Source organism: Anomalospiza imberbis, chromosome 1 (assembly GCF_031753505.1).
Source record: "Anomalospiza imberbis isolate Cuckoo-Finch-1a 21T00152 chromosome 1, ASM3175350v1, whole genome shotgun sequence".
NCBI classification, from domain to species: Eukaryota; Metazoa; Chordata; class Aves; order Passeriformes; family Viduidae; genus Anomalospiza; species Anomalospiza imberbis.
In genome coordinates, this window is record NC_089681.1 from 93,286,899 (window position 1) to 93,307,379 (window position 20,481).

Consider the following 20,481-nt stretch of genomic DNA (forward strand, 5'->3'; position numbering starts at 1 on the left):
CAAATGCAATGCACAGGACCTGGTAGATGATGTCAGTCGCTCTTCCCTCATCTTACAGTTCTTGTAATGCTGTCATAGAAGGCCACCAAATTTGTCAGGTAAGATTTGCCATTAGTGAAGCTATGTTTTTCAGTACCTTATTTTCCATGTGCCTTTACTTAGTTTCCAGGAGGATCTGCTCCATGATCTTGTCAGGCGCTGAGGTGAGACTGACTGTTTTGTAGTTTCCTGGGTCTTCCTTATTTCCCTTTATAAAAATGGGGGTATGTTTCATTTTCTCCCAGTCAGCTGAAGCTTCAGTGGAATGCTACAACTTCTCAACTGTGATGGAATAGTAACTTAGCCACTTCCAGTTCCCTCAGGACCCATGGATGTTTCTCATCATGTCCAATGGACCTGTACTTCTTGAGGTTCCTTAAATGGCCTTGGATCTTGTGGTCTCCTACAGCAGAGGATTCTTCATTTTTCCAATCCCTGCCTTTACCTTCATTGAGTACCTAAGCCTTTTCCATGTCCTGGGTAACCAGGTCTCCCATATCCTTCCTGAGAAAACCCATATTTTCTCTAGTCTTTCTTTTATCACCAGTATACCTATGGAAACCTACTTTTAATGCCCTTGGCCAAATTGTGTCAGTTCCTTGGCTGCTTAGACAATTTTTCTGTTTTTCTTAGTCTCTAGTTTCACCTTTTGGAGCGTACCTTTTTGTGTTTTGAGTTTGTCCAGATGCAACTTGTTCATCCATCCAGGCCTCTTGAAATTTATGCCCAATTTCCTCTTGGTAGGGATGCATTGCTCTTGAGCCAGGAGATGATCCTTGAATTTCATCCAGCTTTCTTGAGCCCATTTTCCCTCCAAGGCTTTAAGCCTACGGCGTTCTACCAAGGAGATCCCTGAAGAGGGCCAAGTCTGCTCTCCTGAATTCCAGGGTAGTGAGCTTGATGTGCACTCACAAGGATCTAGAATTTCACTGCTTTGTGGTCACTGCAGCCCAGGCTTGCTTTGAGCTTCATGTTCTCCACCACCCCCTCCTTGTTGGTGAAAACAAAATCCAGCATAGCTCTTCTTGTTGGCTTATCTGTCACGTGAAGGACAGGATCAATGTGTTCCTGTGTCCTGCTGTGTCATCCTTCCAACAGATACTGGGTTGTTTGAAGTTCCCCATGAGGACCAGGGGTTGTGACCCTTGAGGCCATTCTGTTTTACTGCAGAAGGCCTCATCAAGTTGGCCTTCCTGGTCAAGTGACCTGTAGCAGGCCTGCACTATTAATGTCATCTGTTCCTGCCCTCCTCCCCTTTCATCCTAACCTGTAAACTTTCAAATCAGCTTCTCATCCATCATGAGGAAGAGCTCCATGCTCATTCACAGAGGGGACAACAACAGCTCTTCATCATCCCTGCCTGTCCTTCCTAAAGAGCCTGTACCCTTCCATTCCAAAACTCCATTCATAGGAGTTGTCCCAGTATGTTTCCATGTTGTCAATAAAGTCATAAGCATATACGTGTGTTATGCAGGTTAGCCATAATATACTGAGTATACTGTTATCATGGTGTTCAGTATCTTATATTGAATTTAAATATAATAACTACACATGGGGCTAATGAAATGTGATAGGCATCAAATCTTCTGTTGTCTCTGATTTCTAGTTTTGCATCTGGAAAATAATTCTCTTAATACACATCACAGTTTCCCCATGTAAACCTCCTTTTACATGTAGTATTAGAAAAAAACACCCTAAAAATGATGTGGTGAGATATTTTAATATTTGGTGATGTTTTCCATGTGAGATGTCAGACCTTTTGCCTATGGCAGTATGTCTTCCAAATGGAAGTGAACTCAGAAAGTGGAAACAGCAGCCATGAGATGAATAGGGAAGGAGGGAAGGGACGACTTTCACAGTTTTGTTACAGAGATTTTAAAATTGATTTGGCTGTTTTTTTTTTTTTTTTTTTTTAATACATTTTTCCTTTACTTTTTTCACTTGGATGTCTCATAGATTTATGTGTCATCTCTTCCTTTTTATTTTTTCTTTAGGACTTAAAACCAGAAAGATTTATAGTTGGCACAGCTATCTCTTAGAGTGGTTAGAATGGTCACCCCATGCCAGTGTAGTAAATAATGTTGAAGTTTCAAAGGAAGTGTCAATCCTTCACTAAAACTTTAGGAATTTGAAATTTAAGTCTTCAATCTCAGTGAGGCTGATAGTCTTGGTTAAGATGTTTAGCTTGGATATTAGAATATACTTTCAAAGCCCCTCTTCATTTGTGTTCAGTCAGAGACTTGAAGCTGGATTGTCCACATTTCTAACAAATGTACCACAGAAATTAGCTAGTCAAGGAGTTTATTTGTAATTTTAGTTCTAGAGCTGTTGAATAGGCAGCAGGAATGGCAATATTTGTCTTGGGGGCAACAATTTTAAAGCTGTGAAGGGAGCGTATGAAGGCTTGACTGTAATCCCTTATTACATACATACATATAGACACTCCATGTGTATACAAACACATCTGTTTACCTGAGATGGTTCTTTCAGCAGTGCAACTCATTTCAGCAGTCTTCCCCTTAAGTCAGAAGAAAAAGGAAACAGTGTAATCCTGCAAGCTGAAATAGCTATGTCAAGCCCTGTGCTTTTAGCACTCTTGTGTTTCCTCTCGATACTGAAGTGGAGAGAGCTATTGCGTCTAGCAGTGTGAGAGAATATGAGACATTTTAGTCGAAGCTTGACAAACTGGACAGCAAATTCAAAACATTAAAAAAGAAAGAGAAGAAGAGCTTCTTGCTTCTTATTCCATATTCCACCTTACAGCTATCCTAGGAGACTTGCAGATTATACCAAACCAGTGCCAGACTGCGAAATACATGGGCAAAACCCCTTTTAACTGGCACACATTTAGGTGTAAGCCTCATTTATGTCTCTATATGCAATTACACAAATAGGCTTGTTGTGGAAGAGTGGATGCTGAGTTCAGCTTACGTATGAACTTTCTGGTGAAGGGCCAAAGTGCACAGTGTGTTTTCCCAAGTGCTTTGCTCATACACCTCATGAAGTCTCTTTGTATGGAGATTTCCAACTGAATCCAAAAATTGTATTTTGTGTGTTTTTCCTTTTTCTATTTGAGTGTGTATTTTTCCTAGGTAGCAGTGGATGTGCTAAGACTGAAATAATGGTAACTAAAGTTACAGTTACACAGTTGTTTGCCCTATATATCACCTTTAATCTGTTAAGAAGAACCTGGAAGTTTCAAACAATAGGGTTCATGGTTGAATTAACAGCACTGATCAGTCTGTATGTTAGTTCTTCTGACTGATAGATTTGTACTTTCAACACTGTGGAAATTTGATAGATGATAAGGTAAGTAAAGCTTTTAAGTAATAAAATCAAACAAACGCAAAGCCTATTCTCATGGATTAACTGTGAGCCAGTCGCACATTGTAAGCATTATGGTTTATGTGGGATATATGTCCGGGTACACTATATCTGGTTCATTTAACTAAGCAAGGTTTTGAAGGTGTTGTAATTTATACATACTGAAAGCCTAGAGCTCTTAACTCTAGAGATTTGTAACTAGAGTGTGTCTGACTTCAGTGAGCAAAAAAAGTTGACAGTTATGAAACTGCCTCTCTAGTTCAAAACATCTTTCCCACAGCAGGATTGAGAGACCAATATTTAGTTGTACCACCGCTGATATTAGACTTTTTATAGTATTGGATTGGTTCTTTCCTTTTAAAAGGTTTGTATAAGCCTCCAGTGATACAATTTAGCATGGTTTAAGGCCTTGATAAGATTTTTTTGTACAGTACTTACATAAAATTCTCAGCAGTTCACTTCATGAATGTCCACTCAAGTGTCTGTTTTCATGAAAAAGCATAAAATAAGAGATTGGGTAAAAATGCAAAAGAGAATAAGTGGTTAGCAATGTCCATCTCCATAGATATTGTACCTTTGAATAAACACTCTCAGTAGCTAAGTACTTGTCACATAGACCTGAATATGCAGGACAATAATGCAAAACTAATTAATATTCCATATCTGTTTGAAAGGTCATTAGCTTATGAATACCGTAGAATGAATGTGTACTTCTGAATATTTTTTTTTTTTGTGTGTGTGTGTGTTGTCTTGGTTTGAAAAGACAGGAGTCTGTGAAGGAAGGCTAGAGTCTCCCATGAAATGGAAAAGGTAAACCCCCCTCCCTCTGAATTACTACAATGTCAAAATAAAAAGGCTCTCAGGCAAAGATATGGGAATGGGAATAACAGTTCTTTACTAGGAAAAAAGCTAAATAATAATAATAATAAAAAAATGTAATTAGTACAAACAAAACTACTTAGGGAGTCAGAAACCTGACACCCTGGGAGTCAGAGTGTTGGTGATAGTCCAGTTAAGTGGTGGCTGCTACTCTTAGAGTGGCAGATGAAATGCTGCTGAAGCGGCGTGTAGGGTGTAGTTTTCTCTGAATGTCTGGTGATAGAGAGTAGCTGGGCCTGGTCTTCCTCTGGGAATCCAGCGGAGAAGCTGCTCTTTTGGGAATCTAGCGAAGAGGCTGAGATCATGTCTCAAAAAATGCTGATTTTATGCAGGTAGGGATGCTTGGCTCCTCCCTCTGGGTGGAGCATCTCACAATGGGATGATGTAACCCCATCAGTCATGCAGTGAGTCATTCAATGGCCCATTAAAAGAAGATATGTCCCCGGAGGGAGACCTTGTTCTTGGAAGAGATAAGAAAGCTGCCCATCTCCAACAGATGGCAAATAGAATATATGCTTATCTTACAAGCCAGGACATTATCCACCCCTTATTCTATTTCCATCTGCATCACAATGAAATCTTACACCCAGTTCTCACTTAAGACTAGGTTTCCCTGTGGTACACAACGGGTTTCCCCATCTTTCTGCATTACTAAGTGTAACCAGGTCCTTGAGCAAAAACAACCCCATGGATGGGTTTGTCTTTGTCTGAGGTGGGATTAATCCAGACAGTCTTCCCTAAAATACCTTTCATGTGTATTACAGGAACTTTGTCTCCATCTACTGTGTGCAGGGGTTCAGGCTGGGCAGGATCAGCTCGATTGATGGACCCTCTGGTGTTGACCATCCAGGTGGCTTTTGCCAAGTTCAGCTCCCAATTTCTGAAAGTTGCCCCGCCAAGTGCCTTCAGGGTAGACTTAAGTAGTCTGTTGCACCGTTCAGCTTTCTTGGCAGCTGGTGCATGATAGGGGATATGATATATCCACTCAATGCCATGTTCTCTGGCCCAAATATTTATAAGGCTGTTCTTGAAATGGGTTCCATTGTCTGACTCAATTCTCTCAGGGGTGTCATGTCTCCACAGGATGTGCTTTTCTAGGCCCAAGATAGTGTTTCGGGCAGTAGCATGGGGCACAGGGTAGGTTTCTAACCATCCTGTGGTTGCTTCCACCATGGTCAGCACGTAGTGTTCGCCTTGGCGGTTTTGGGGAAGCGCGATGTAGTCAATTTGCCAGGCTTCCCCGTACCTGTACTTCGACTATCGCCCACCGTACCACAGAGGCTTCACCCGCTTGGCCTGCTTGATTGCAGCGCAGGTCTCACAGTTGTGGATGACCTGTGAGATGCTGTCCATAGTAAGGTCCACCCCTTGGTCATGGGCCCATCGGTATGTTGCATCTCTACCCTGGTGACCAGGGGCATCATGGGCCCAGTGAGCTAGGAATAGTTCTCCCTTATGCTGCCAGTTGAGATCCACTTGTGATACTTTCACCTTGGCAGCTCGGTCCACTTGTTCGTTGTTGTGATGCTCTTCATTTGCCCGACTTTTGTGTATGTGCGCATCCACGTATCAAATCTTAATGGTCAGCCTCTCTACTCCGGTGGCAATGTCCTGCCAAATCTCGGCGGCCCAGATGGGTTTCCCTCTGTGCTGCCAGTTGGCCTTTTTCTAGCGATCCAGCCATCCCCACAGAGCATTAGCTACCATCCATGAGTCGGTGTAGAGATAGAGCCTCGGCCACTTCTCTTGTTTGGCAATATCCAAAGCCAGCTGGATGGCTTTAAGCCCTGCAACCTGACTTGATCCACCTTGTCCCTCGGTAGCTTGTGCAACTCGTCATGTGGGGCTCTACACTGCCGCTTTCCATTTCCGGTTAGTGCCTACAATTCAGCAGGAACCATCAGTGAAAAGGGCATATTGTCTTTCAGCCTCCAGTAGCTCATTATATGGTGGGGCTTCCTCGGCACGTGCCACTTGCTCCTCTTCTTCAGAAGATAATCCAAAAGTCTCCCCTTCAGGCCAGTTTGTTATAGTTTCCAGAATCCCAGGGCGATTTGGATTTCCAATACGGGTGCGCTGGGTGATGAGGGCAGTCCATTTACTCCATGTGGTATCGGTGGCATGATGTGTAGATGGAATCTTTCCTTTAAACATCCACCCCAGTACTGGTAGCCGGGGTGCCAGAAGCAACTGCGTTTCAGTGCCAATTACTTCTGAAGCAGCTTGAACTCCTTCATAGGCAGCCAAGATTTCCATTTCTGTGGGAGTGTAATTTCCTTCAGAGCCTTTATAGCTCTGGCTCCAGAATCCCAGTGGTCGACCCCGAGTCTCCCCAGGCACCTTCTGCCAAAGGCTCCAGGACAGGCCATGGTTCCCGGCTGCAGAGTAGAGTATATTCTTCACCTCCGGTCCTGTCCTGACTGGGCCAAGGGCTACCGCGTGAGCAATTTCCTGCTTGATCTGGGTGAAGGCTTGTTGCTGTTGGAAATCGTTCCTCTTGCGGGTGACCAGGTATGAAGGGCTCACAATCTGGCTGTACTCAGGAATGTGCATTCTCCAGAAGCCTATGGCACCTAGGAAAGCTTGTGTTTCCTTCTTGTTGGTAGGTGGAGACATAGCAGTGATCTTGTTGATTACTTCTGTCGGGATGTGACGACGTCCATCTTGCCATTTGACTCCTAGAAACTGAATTTCTTGAGCTGGTTCCTTATCCTTGCTTCGCTTAATGGCAAAACCAGCTTTCAGCAGAATCTGGATAATCTTTTCTCCTTTTTCGAAAACTTCCCCTGCTGTGCTCCCCCATACAATGATGTCATTGATATACTGTAGATGTTCAGGAGCCTCATTCTTTTCCAGTGTGGTCTGGATTAGTTAATGGCAAATGGTGGGACTGTGCTTCCACCCCTGGGGCAGCCAGTTCCAGGTGTACTGCACTCCCCTCCAGGTGAAGGCAAACTGAGGCCTGCATTCTGCTGCTAAAGGAATGGAGAAGAAGGCGTTGGCAATATCAATGGTGGCGTACCACTTTGCTGTCTTGGACTCCAGCTCGTACTGGAGCTCTAACATGTCTGGCACGGCAGCGCTCAGTGGTGGTGTAACCTCATTCAGGCTACGATAATCTACTGTCAGTCTCCATTCCCCACTGGACTTATGCACTGGCCATATAGGGCTGTTGAAAGGTGAACGAGCCTTGCTGACCACCCCTCGGCTTTCTAGTTTACAGATCATTTAATGGATGGGAATCACAGAGTCTCTATTGGTACGATATTGCCGGCGGTGTACTGTGCTGTGGCGATTGGTACTTCTTGTTCTTCAGCTTTCAGTAGTCCCACTGCAGAGGGGTCATCTGAGAGACCAGGCAAAGTATTCCATTTTCTGTTGCCTTCTGTCTCTACCGCAGCTATCCCAAAAGCCCAGCAATGTCCCTTTGGATTTTTGAAATATCCATTTCTGAGATAATCTCTGCCAAGGATGCATGGGGCCTCTTGGCCAGTCACAATGGGGTGTTTCTACCACCCATTCCCAGTTAAACTCACTTCGGCCTCCAATACAGTCAGCTGCTGGGATCCTCCTGTTACCCCAGAAATAGAAATGGATTCTGCTCCTACGTATCTTGATGGCATCAGGGTACATTGGGCACCGGTGTCAACAAAAGCCATGTATTTTTGTGGGTCAGATGTGCCAGGCCATCGGATCTACACAGTCCAATAGATCCGATTGTCCCTATCCTCTGCCTGGCTAGAGTCGGGGCCCCTCTATTCCCGGTTGTCTATTCCAAGTTGCTCTCTTCCCATAAATAGATTCCTGAGGTTCCTTCAAGAGGATCAGTCATATCATCATTCCTATATTGTCTGGAATTCTGTGTATGAGAGACTGGAGCAGCATTGACTCTAGGTAAGCTTCCTGTGTTAGGTGTTCTTTTTTTCAGTTCATGTACCCGGGCTGCTAAGGAGGAAGTGGGTTTTCCATCCCACTTCCTCATATCTTCTCCATGCTCCTGAAGGAAAAACCAGAGGTTACCTTGTGGAGTGTATCCTCTCTCCTTGTCTGGGGGATGCTGGCTCTTAATGGCAGAGACTCTTGTTGCTTCTGGTGAGATGTGGTAGACTTCTTCCTTGAGTTCCTTTTTTAGTTTCTGATGGCTCTCTTCAATCAAGCTCCGGACTTGCTCAGCCAGTTTTGTTTCTACAGACGTGACATGGGTACGATATGGGGCAGTGACAGTGTCCTCGTAAATTCTTAGTTTATTGGCCAAGACGCCTACTCTGTCTTCACCTTCTTTCCAGTGCAGTGTTGCCAGGTAACGGGAATATATCTCTGGTCCAAGCAGTGCAAATCTCAACCACATTTGTGATGTGCACTGGACACAGTCTGGGCTTTTAGGAAATCTCTCGTCCTCTGAGAAGATTATCTCCAGCACAGCCAATTCCCTCAGGCATCGGATACCTTGTTCCATTGTGCTACACTTTCCTTGGTGCACCTGGAGGTCTTCTTTACAAAGGTATCTGTCTCTCACACTCATCAGCAGTCGCTGCCAGACACTGAGAGTTTCTTGGGTTCTCCCGATCCCCTGGTCTGTGACTACATCTCGGGACAGTGCTCCCAGTTGCCTGGCCTCACTTCCATCCAGAATAGTGTCATTGGCTGCACCATCCCAGATGCGAAGCAGCCAGGTCAGGATGGACTCGTTTGTCTGGCAGGTGAATTCCCTCCACAGGTCATGCAGCTCACCTAGAGATAGAGAGCGAGTGATGATTTCTGGTTCTGTCTCTTCCGCGGGGTGCGAGGGTCCTGCCGCAGCTTCATCAGTCACTATGCGGACTGATTTGCTCTTTGATTTCTTTTTCTGAACAGGGGCAACTGCTATTGGTTCAGGCTGTTCTCATTCGATGATGGTTTTTGTGGAGATGCTGATGGCGCGTTTGATTTCTTCTTCTTCTGTGACAGTCTGTGTAGATATAGACACTGTTGTTTTGCTTTCGGATCCTTCCTTTTCTGTGTCAGTCTGTGTAGACATGGATGTTTTTGTCTGGCATTTGGTTCTTTCCTCCTCTGTGGCAGTCTGTGTAGACATGGATGTTGGGTTCTGGCGTTTGGTTTTTTCCTCCTCTGTGGTGTTCTGTGCGGACACGGACGCTGTTGCTTTGTTTTTCTTTTCCTCTTCCTCAAGAAAACACTGCATCATACCATGTAGTGCTTTGTTCCTAAGCATGTTGCAGGCTGTGCAGAGAAGACAAAACAGAACCAACAACAACACTATGCTATCCTCGGCATCCAGCGGGAACTCAACTTTTTCAAAAACTGCTGGGTCAACCCTGAAAGGCTGGAAAAAGTAATTCCTTACCCCTCCCCCCAGGGGCTGGGTGCGATTGTTGAAGCCCCAGGTGTAGCAGCCTAGATTGGGACAAGGAAACAAATTGAGTACATGTTCCAAATTATGTTCATCATCTCGGAGGTTATCATGCTATAGATATAATAGATCAATAAAGCAATTTTCATACCATACCTTGGTTTACACAGGAGCATTATAATCGGCAGATAATGCCCTGTGTGTGGAAAAATATAGATAGCTAGATATAAGACCCATATAAGCATGTTAAGCATCATAATGAATAGGTACCTTCCACAATTCAAAATTGTGATTCTGACTTTTCTCAGTACCTCGAGCCCCACATTGGGCGCCAAAATTATGTTCTGGTTTGAAAAAGCAAAACCAGTGAGAGACTTAAAGTCAGAAATTAAATTTATTAGGAAAAGAAAAAAAAAAACTAAATACACGCAATAATAGAAAAGGAAAGAAAACAACCACTGACAGAGTCAGAATACAACCTGACACTCTGGTGGTGGTGGGAGTCCAGACTGGAATGGCTTCAGTCTTCCCAAAGTGGCAGATGTGGTTCTGTCAGATCTTGTAGAAGGGTGTAATATTCCTCTGATGGTGCAGTGGAGAAACCCCAGCTGTTCCCAGTGGGAAGCTGCCCAGATTATATTCAGTCAGGAAATGCTTGTCTCCTCCCTCTGGGTGGAGCATCCCACAATGGGATGATGTAATTTCAACAGTCATGCAGTGACATTGAATTGGCCATTAATAACAGATATCTTCCGAGGGGGGAAAAGATAAGAAGATAAGAGATAAGGAGGAGGTAGAAAAGATAAGAAGAAACTGCTCACAGATGGGAAATGAATAACATCTTGCATTTCAACCTGGGACAAAGGGTCACATCTGTCTGGATTCCCCACTGTGCAGGGGAATAGATCAGAATTTTTATGGACCCCAGTACACAAAACTAAATTTGCTCTGAAACAAATAGCTGCTTGCAGTAGAAATAACTCTCTTCTGTGGAGTCAACTAAAACAATATTTTAAATTAATATTTAATATTTACTACAGGAATTGATACACAATAGCATAGAGACATTTTTATTTACAAAGCGTGCATACTTTCTCCATTTGGAATCATTCTAAAGCCAGAAGCCAAAAGATTATGCAAATTCTTTTCATCCAAAACATCCAAACATATTTCACCGTATCTAGTAGGAATTATTATGGTGAGCAGTCCAACGATCAGTGTAATTCATTGCACTCTCTTTTCCTGCAGTATGCTGGAGTGTATAGAATTGTTACACTGTGCCTTGGAATAGGTTGGAGAATTTCTTCTGATTGCTGTCCATGGCTTGAGGAATAAAAATACATCACAGATCTTGTTCAAATGCATTCAGGTATCCTGCTGATGAGTCTCTCTATTCGTATTTTTATTCATGCTATTTGAATGGTGAACAACCACACAGAAGAAGTTTCATAAGATGATTAAAATCTGTGTAAAACCCATGTAATTTTATGCAGATTAGTTAATCAAATCCTCTGTTGCTTATAGCACCATTAAAAATAAGCACAAATAAAATACATCTGAAGTAGGTATATGTCATTCTTTCAAAATGTCCTGATACCTTTAAGTCACAGATTTGTCATTGATTGACATTTCAGATAGTTGTAATTTATACTCATCAATCCTTATGCCTGTTAATGCTTTCATTCAAGAGCAAGCCCAGGAGAGAAACAGATGAGGTGCACTAATGCATGCTGGATCTTGTAGCTCTGAGTTTGCAGCAGTGTAGTTCCTCAAAGGAACATATATATGGTTGATGTACAGCTGACTCAGCTGTTTAGAACAACACAGATTTTCTTATATTCTGCTGAGATAATTTTTAAGCAGATACTATATCATTCTACTAATACTATTGTATTGTAGTTCAGTGCCAGCAACAGGGTCTTAGGAAAGGCAACTGCTTGATAATTCATTTGGCTTCCTTAGCCTGTCTTTGATTCCAGTCTCAAAAGGGGCAAGTCATAATCCCACGTAGGATTTCCTAAGCCTGTGTGTGGCCCACATGTCTAGTTTTACTTTGGTATTGGAAACTAGTAGGTCACATATTAAGTTTTTGATTTACTTACTTTACTTACTGTGTAGTAACTAAGTATACTGCAAAAATGCAAATGAATTTGTCTGAGGCAAAACTGAACTCCTTTCTGTGTTGGGGTTTTTCACAAACAGGACGGGACTGCTGGGATACGTTCCTTGAGCTTTTATTGCAGCATCAGCCTCATTACATGGTTAAGACAGTAGAAAGATGTCAACAGCTCACGTACAACCAGCAGCAGCCAAAGATTTCTTTGTTACAGAGCAATTAAAAAACTTTCTAGCCAATAGCATATTGCTAAAGCTTCCAGACAATTGTTCTAGCCAATCACTAAAAGCACATGTACACTTGCTTCACACAATGCTTGCATGTATGCCTTCTATTAACAATACACAATACACCATTATTAAGCTTAAAACCTTCTATTATCTTGCTAAGCACATTTTCTTGCAGTCTTGAGGTCTATCTTAGCCAAGCCTAAACCTCAAGCTATTGTTTAATGTCCTTGCTTGCTGTACTATTGTAGCTTTTTCTACTTTCAGACTTTGCAGCTGCAGCTAGTTCTAAGTTTTCTGTTCTTTCTGTTTCTAAGGCCTGCTTTTACAGCTTTCTGGAAATCTTCTTACCTTTACTATTTCACACATTTCCCTCTCTCGGCACAACTACAAAGAAACTTTCTTAACTTTGTAGTTTATTAACTGCCTTGTGTTAGCTCTATTATAATACTTATTTCTTTTTGCTTGTTTGAGGTACTTCTCTTCCTTGTTTTAAGCATTGCTATTTTACACTACAGTAATTTTAATGCTGTAAAAAGTCTGCTGTAAAAATATTCAAAGAATATGAGTCAAATCTGGTAGTAGTTACTATTTACTGTTCTAATAAGTCTCGTTCGTTCCAAGGTCTTAAAGCCTTCATTTATGTCTATACTCGCATCTACTATCTCTGTACGATCTTGAGAATTTTCTGTGATTCTATTTCTTACATCTTTCTCTTGTATGATAAAAACTTCTTTGATGTTTTGTGTCACCAGAGGACACAAGGAAAAACGACGCACCACAGCTCTGGTCGCAGTGAAGAGACTAATTTATTTCTTCTGACTCCAATCATTTATAGTTCTCAAAAGGTGCCAATGGATTGGAGGGTGAGTGTGCCACCTCTCCAATGACACTGGACAAACTACCAATCCATCAAATTTCTCCGCCTCTATGAAAGAATACAAAACAATAGGTTGTTTACAGAAAGTTGCGTGAGAAAGTTCTCTACAAGAATGTAAACTCAGAAGGCTTTAGAAAATCCTAAGAAATCAGGGCGACATCTCACCCTTCTCAGTTTAAAAAAAAAGAAAAAGGAAAAGAAAAATGAACAATATTCAGTGTCCATTCATGGAGGAATCATCAGAGTGATCACTCACGTCGTCTGCATCCGAGTCATCACTCAGCGATTCACCCACTTGATGCCTTTCAGGTTGGTCACAGTTTCCATGTTGCCCGTCAGCCGGATTCTGTCTCTGCGGTTGCAGGTCAGGGCGAACACACTTCGAAGGTACCCAGCGTGCCCCAGTATTTGTGGACACACAAGCATACCCGCGCCCCGAAGCGATAAGGTCATAAGGACCTTCCCACTGTTTGGTGACTAAATTCTGCACTCGAACCTTTGCTTGAGGCTGATGTGCCTTGTCCGCAGCCTGCAATGAGAAATTATGGTTCAAAATGACAGGGTTATTTGAGTTCTGTTGCACTGTAAGATGATTGATGGTGTACAAGGCTTTTTCCATACGACTGTGTGGGGTTTCACCCTGCATTCCCCGTTTCTGTTTTTGAAGAACCCGCTTCAGAGTACCATGAGCGCATTCTACAATAGCTTGACCAGTCGGAGAATGAGGGATACCAAACTTGTGTGACACACCCCACAACTGCAGGAACTGCCGCACCTTTTGCGATGCATAAGCAGGACCATTGTCTGTTTTCACAGCAGAAGGTATGGCCAGAACGGCAAAAGCCTGCTGCCAGTGGGCAATGACATCACAGGCCTTTTCTCCAGTGTGAGCAGAAGCTCACATCGCAGAGAAGAACGTGTCTACCGTGACATGCACATACTTAAGCCAGCCAAACTCGGCAATCTGGGTGACATCGGTCTGCCAAAGCTCCAAGGTCCTAAGGCCTGTGGGGTTTACCCCTGCTGGTAAAGGCAGAGCAAGCGCATGGCAGTTGTCACAGGACTCGACAGTGTCCTGAGCCTCCGTTCGCGTCAGCTGAAACTGCTTCTGCAAGGTATGTGCATTCTGATGGAAAAACCCATGTGATGCCTTGGCCTGCACGAGTGTATCAGGCTGAGGTGCTACCCACGCTGGGTTAGCCAACTTGTCAGCCCTCACGTTATCTTCTGCCACAAACCCTGGCTAATTGGTGTGACTCCTCACGTGCAGAACATAAAATGGATGAACCTGGCCTGAATGGCACACCACAAGGTCTTCAGTAAATGAAACAAGGCAGGATTACTGACCTCCTTCAAGACCGAATGACCCAATCATTTATAGTTCTCAAAAGGTGCCAATGGATTGGAGGGTGAACGTACCACCTCTCCAATGACACTGGACAAGCTACCAGTCTATCAAATTTCTCCACCTCTATGAAAGAATGCAAAACAATAGGTTGTTTACAGAAAGTTGCGTGAGAAAGTTCTCTACAAGAATGTAGACTCAGAAGGCTTTATAAAATCCTAAGAAATCAGGGCGACAGTTTTGTCTGTCATTTGTTGCACACACTGAAGTATGCAAGATACTACTACTAGTATCACCACTAAAACTACTAACGCATATAAACATATTTTACAAAGTTTCTTTAACTAAGGTGCAAAGCTCTAGCTTTTGAACAAATCGTCTATGATCTACTGTCTTCTTTGATTCGAGCTGTTAGATCTTTCAGCTTTTGTATACTTTTGTGAATGGGTTCAAAATGGTCAGACAGATTCATATAACACAGTCCTTCAAATTTCTCACAACTATGTCTATGTGCCAGTAAAAGAAAATCAATTGCTGCTTTATTTTGAAGGGTAGTATGTCTAACACTGCTGACGTCTGTTAGCATATCATTAATTGCAATGGATGTGGCATTGGTTTGTTTACTCAAGCAACATCTAACTCGATGTAACTGTTTCAATGCCATGGCAGAAGTAAGTTGGGATAGAAGCAAACCTGCTGAAACTCTTTTCACAGCTTTCTAGGGTCTAAAATCACTGTTACAATTTTCTTCATATTGATGGGTGAATCTTTTTCCTCTATGTTTTTTCTTAATGACTAGTACCAGGTTTTAGTACTAGGTGCTAGCACAGTAAGTTGTCTCATACTGCATGGACTACCTTCAAGGTGTGATGGAATGCTTTGCTAAGCCCTATTTCCACAAATGAACTAACATCCTTTTGGTAATTGTTGTGGATATTTTCAGCCCTGGAAAGTCCACCCCAACTATCTGGGTAATTGCACCAAAACCTCGAGTTTCTCTAAGCCGGGTAATTGGGAGTGGTGACATTGTATTTTGGAGGATCATTGTCTCGCCAATTGCTATCTAAAAACGTAAGACAGAAATCTATCGTTAAGGAACTAAGAATCTCCAATTCCTGGGGTTTAGAAGGTGCTTTAGGAAGTTCTTTAGTCTAAATGTCCCAATTAACTATAGGATTGCTCCCATTCACAACTTCACCGTCTTACTATTGTTTTTTGGTCAAGAGATCATAATATCTAGGTATTGGTTAATCTTTTACTGGCACACCGACTAGACAGATTGAAAAAGGCTTTTCCGGGTTCGAATTGGACAGGCATATGGTGTCTGAGCCTGCTGCCTTGGCTAAGGTCACCCAGACATTTGGTTTTGGTTGTTCTACAGGCAAATCTGTACTGCAACACGCAGGTAAAGCTAGCCAGCACCAGTATTACACTCAATTTTGCTCTATACTTTTTGTGAATTGTTTTTTGGCAAAACATTTTCCCATCTATTTCAACTCACAAATTCTGCTTTTGTTACTTCTTAAAGTTACCTGAAGACTAAATGACTGTGTTAAAAACAAGTGTTCTTTTTGTGTGTTCTTTCTGTTTCTAAGGCCTACTTTTACAGCTTTCTAGAAATCTTCTTACCTTTACTATTTCCCACACCTTCATCCTTTGTCCTTTTCATAATCTTTCTGGGTGTCAGAAGCTCTATTAACAGAGGACTTTAGCCAATGAGGTATGTAAGCCTACTGGCTGTAACCCAAGTATCCTTATTCTGTTCTTGGAAAAGTTGAGAATGATCATCTAGCTGAGATAATGACTTATTTTACAGTTACTTTTTTTTTTTTGCAGGCATTATTTTTTACTTGATTGTCTCAATTTCTTTGAGAGACAGCCTTTCAGCATAGGACAGGGGATGCAGATTTAGCAGAAAGGTTATTTCTTATTCCTTCTGTTTCTGGATTTGTGGAAAAATTATCTCAATGCCATCTCTGTGCCACATGGCGTGAGATGTCCTGTATATGACCTTTGTCATGTTTTTGCTCTGAAGCTGTGAAGAGGGTCAAAGTAAGATTATAAAGGTATGAGATGCTATTTGCTGTGTGGGACAAGCACAAGCTTGCTATTTGAGGCAAGCCAGGAAATCTGTGAAGAAATTCACCCTCTTTGGTGTCAGAAGAAGGTGAATGAACAGGGCTGATCTCAAAAGTCCGCTTTGTTCAATCTGTGCTTTAGTTTAATTGGACTGCTTGGCTCACTTTCTACACTTGCATTGGCAGCAGGCTGTACTGGGAAACCTACGTCTAGTGACTGTTTTGAGCTGGTGAAAATGATTCACAAGTAAATATGGGACTGTTTCTTAGCTTCTGTGTCATGTCTTGGCTGTAGAAGACTCTGGGATGGTGTAATGGTTTGACTCTGGCCCAATGCCAGGCACCATGAGAGTCGCTTGCCCTCCCCTGCCGCAGGTCGGCAGAGAAGGGAAAAAAGTTAATGAAGGCTTCATGAGTTTAGATAAGGACTGGGAGAAAACACTTCAAGGGCAAAACAGGCTCAACTTAAGGTTGTAAAGTGAAATATATTACTAACAGAATCAGAGGAAGATAATGAGAAGTAAAATAAGCCCTTAAACACTGTTTCCCCCCAGCCTCACCCTCCTTCCCACCGACAGTGCAGGGAGACAGGGCATGGAGATTTTGGTCAGTTCATGACCAAGATTTTTCTCCTGCTGCTCCGGGAGAGGAGTCCTTCCCCCATGAGACTGTGGGGTTCCTCCCATGGGAGACAGTTCTCCATGAACTTCTCTGGTGTGGGTCCACTCTCACAAGCAGCAGCCTTCCACACCTGCTGCAACGTGACTCCCTCCAATCAGCAGACAGTCCTTCCAAAACTGCTGTGGTATGGGTCTCTCTTTCCACGGGGTACAGTCCTCCAGGAACAGGCTGCTCCAGCCTGGAAGCAGGTACCCTCTCTCTCCACTGGGTCTTCCACTGGATCACAGCCTCCTCCAGGCATCCACCTGCTCCAATGTGGACACCTCCCCCCATGGGCTACGAGTGGATCTCTACATCCCCCATAGACTGCAGTGGAACAACCTGCTTCACCATGGTCTTCACCATGGCCTGCAGAGGAATCTTGGCTCCAGTGCCTGGAGCACATCTTCCCCCTCCTTCTCCACTGACCTTGGTGTTGCCATGTTGTTTTCCTTCACATGTTCTCACTTCCTTCTCTTCTCTGACTAGGAGCAAAACCTGTGTCTTTTCCAGCAGCTTCCCACAGGAGCCATCGTTCTGGCCCCCCTGCTACCAAAAACCAGGCTGTGCAAAACCAATACAGATGGTTTTGTCTAAGGACTTAATTTTTGAGAAAGTTGGCATCACAAGCTCTGTGATGAGTCCAGTACTAGATGCAGGAGCCAATGGTGGTAAAAGAAGGAATACAGTGTGTGTCAAAGGAGAGAATTGTATGGCTTGAGGTTTTTACTGGAAAAGGGCAATGACACAGTACCTTGGGTGCAATGAATTTGCTTATTAATTCAAATCTGTGACTGGAGAGAAGATGGTTGTTTGTTGAGAAGCTATTGCCTCTACCTGCTGGCTTTCATACAAATGCAGGTAAATTTGACCAAATGGTTCCTTCCACTTGCTTATGTAGAGATAACTTCTATGTGGTATTGTTTGTAATATCAAAATTGTTTAAAAATGAATAAATAGGTGAATAGAAGTTGTTTACTTTATTGAAAATTGTTTCTTATATGACTGGTTATACTGTCAGGTGTACAGGTTATGGCAGCATTGCCAGGCATTCCCAGGAAAGCAGGGGAACAAGAACCATGGGGAGAAATTAACAGAAGAATACTGCCAGGGTTGTCTGTCCTACTCACAACATATCAAGCACTAGTTTCACTGAATCTATTGTAATTACAACTCAAAATTTTTAGCCAGATATGGTTAAAACACTCCATATGGAACCACCGTTTTTCATTGCCCTGCAACTTCTCTACTGTTGTTAGTCGTCAGGAAATGAAAATCATTCCTAGTTTTGTGAGATTTTCTGTCTAATTGTCCATTCTGGGATATGCCAGATGGCATTTGCTGTCTTGGAAGGTTTGTCAGATTTTTTTGCCATTATCCCTCCAGTGTGTAGGAGCAGCAGTGTTTGTTTGTTTTCACTTGGATGGAGATGATTTGTCTTTATGGATGGTCTGCCCTGTACTGCTGAATCTTCTTGTATTCTGATAGTTTGGTGACACAGGATGCATACAGTAAATATATATCTCACTAATGTTTTTTGGTTTTTGTTTTTTTTTTTTTTTTTTTTTTTTTTGCTAGTGGTTTGCATTATGTTATTGTTAATATGCTTATCAACTGCCTGCTACTAGGATTTATTCTAGTTTATCTGACACAACAGTGTGAAATAGAGAATGATTTTATCACTAAGTTTCTTACCAGAGGAAGCTGTTTTAAGTGTCTGATTACTCAGGATACATGACAGTTTAGTCATCAAATTTTAGTAAATCACAGAAGTACTTCTTAAGCAGTGGATACATCTGTCACCAACAGAAACCAAGGAAATGTAGAATCCTGCTTCTAATTGCTTTCTATTTACAAAACCAAAACAAAATACACCAAAAGCTATGTCTTGAATTTCAGTTAGAGTTATTTACTTGTTTTGGCACCCATGGTATATAATCTAAAGCCTTTAAAATTCTAAGAAGGGATTGGGTAAAAAGAGGCTGAAAATACCATCAAGTTTCCTCCTGCTGCCTAAGTAAAGACAGAAACTAGTGAAACTGGGACCAAACACTTACATGAGGTGCACCTTATGCCATCAGTTGTGCTTTAAAATTTGCCAGAACAGTTCATTTTCAGAAATTCTGAAAGAAAATGTGCCACTTTCATGCTTATATGTGTCCTAGCTATTCCCATATTTTGATACACAGTATCATTTTATGGAAAATTCTAAGGCATCTTCCATTCAAACTCAGTTTATTTGGTTTGGGAATACTTGTGTGTAACCCAAATAGATAGGGTTTTTCAATTTTTTAGCTCTAACTCTTAATAAATAAGCTTTTATGTACATGTGTCTGTATATTAAGCATGAATTCAGGGCTGGGAGAGGAGGGAGTACTCTTTCTCTTATTGATTAACTGATGCATGATACTAAATTGAACTTCTGATTTTCTGTATCAAAATATATCTATATCTAAGTGCTAAATTAAAAAATATACAAAACACACGAATTAAAAATACATAAATTAAAATATACACTAGCTAAAAGTATATATAGACATAGCTAAATGTAAATTGAATAATATTATTTATTTTTATTTAATGTTTGTATAGTAGTAGCTGTCTTTTTGTAGGGTTTTTTTTCTTTTTAAACCTGTCCTGGAAGGAAGGGATACTGCCCCCTCCAGATGTCTCTTTCTCTCTGTTACATGTGTAACAGATTGGGTGACAATCACACTAGAGCTTAAATCTTAGACAACTACAATTAGGTGAGACAAATTCTGTTACTATGGTTCATATGGGAGTATATTTTTACACTTTTTCATTCATAGTTACTATTACTGAACAAATGGAACTACAAAAGTATACTACACATTCTCAGGAATAAATTCTCAGGAGTCTGATACAGAAGTATACATATTTCAATATCGTCATAAGAATATCAATGGAGAGGAACTTCTTTTGCAGGTTTATACAAAAATTCAAGTTACATTTTCTCAAAGCCCACTATGTTTTCTCTAATCTTAATGCCAAGAAGAGCACTAAAAATGTCACAAAAGACTTTTCTGCCAGTAGTGAGTTGGAAGAGGCTCTTAAAGACAAAACTTGGGCACAACCAGAGTGTTTGCATTCAAAACATAGGGCAATGGTCCTCTTGTATCCTCTCGTTATTACAGTCTTTCAAATCATAAATGAGGAAAAAAGGCAGAAACATTGACATCAGTGACAGCAAGTTAAGGTTCTGGATTGATTTTTCTGCTTTCTTTGTTCCAGAATTCCAGCAGTGTTTTGAAGAGCTCATCTTTCAGTTGTGACAAAGTATCACGGCAAGTATTTCTTTCAAATTTATGTAGCAGCGTCATGTGGTGTGGCGGTGGGCTTAGGCTTTGTTATTTGTGGTTGTGATTTCTGTGAGTTCAGTATTCTGCAAGATATGATCTGCTATGCAAGTTCCATTTTTACAATGCCTTTGTGAGAAAATGACTAAACATATTTACTGAGCTGATCTTCTGATATTTTATTAAGAAGGACAAAGTTGTGGAAAAGTTCCATCACCTGGAAAAGAAAGACAAGTATTTGTAGACTAACCAGTGAAATTAATTTA

General features: G+C 41.9%; 1 protein-coding gene across 1 annotated transcript in view; it reads left to right on the forward strand.

Moving 5' to 3' along the window:
• The window catches only part of LOC137479720 (tensin-3-like), a 111,394-nt gene that overhangs the window by 47,226 nt on the left and 43,687 nt on the right, over positions 1-20,481 (forward strand). The window contains exon 3 of the mRNA XM_068200222.1: positions 20,151-20,203. Coding sequence (XP_068056323.1) covers positions 20,151-20,203 — 53 coding nt within the window. The remainder of the gene's footprint in view (positions 1-20,150; positions 20,204-20,481) is intronic.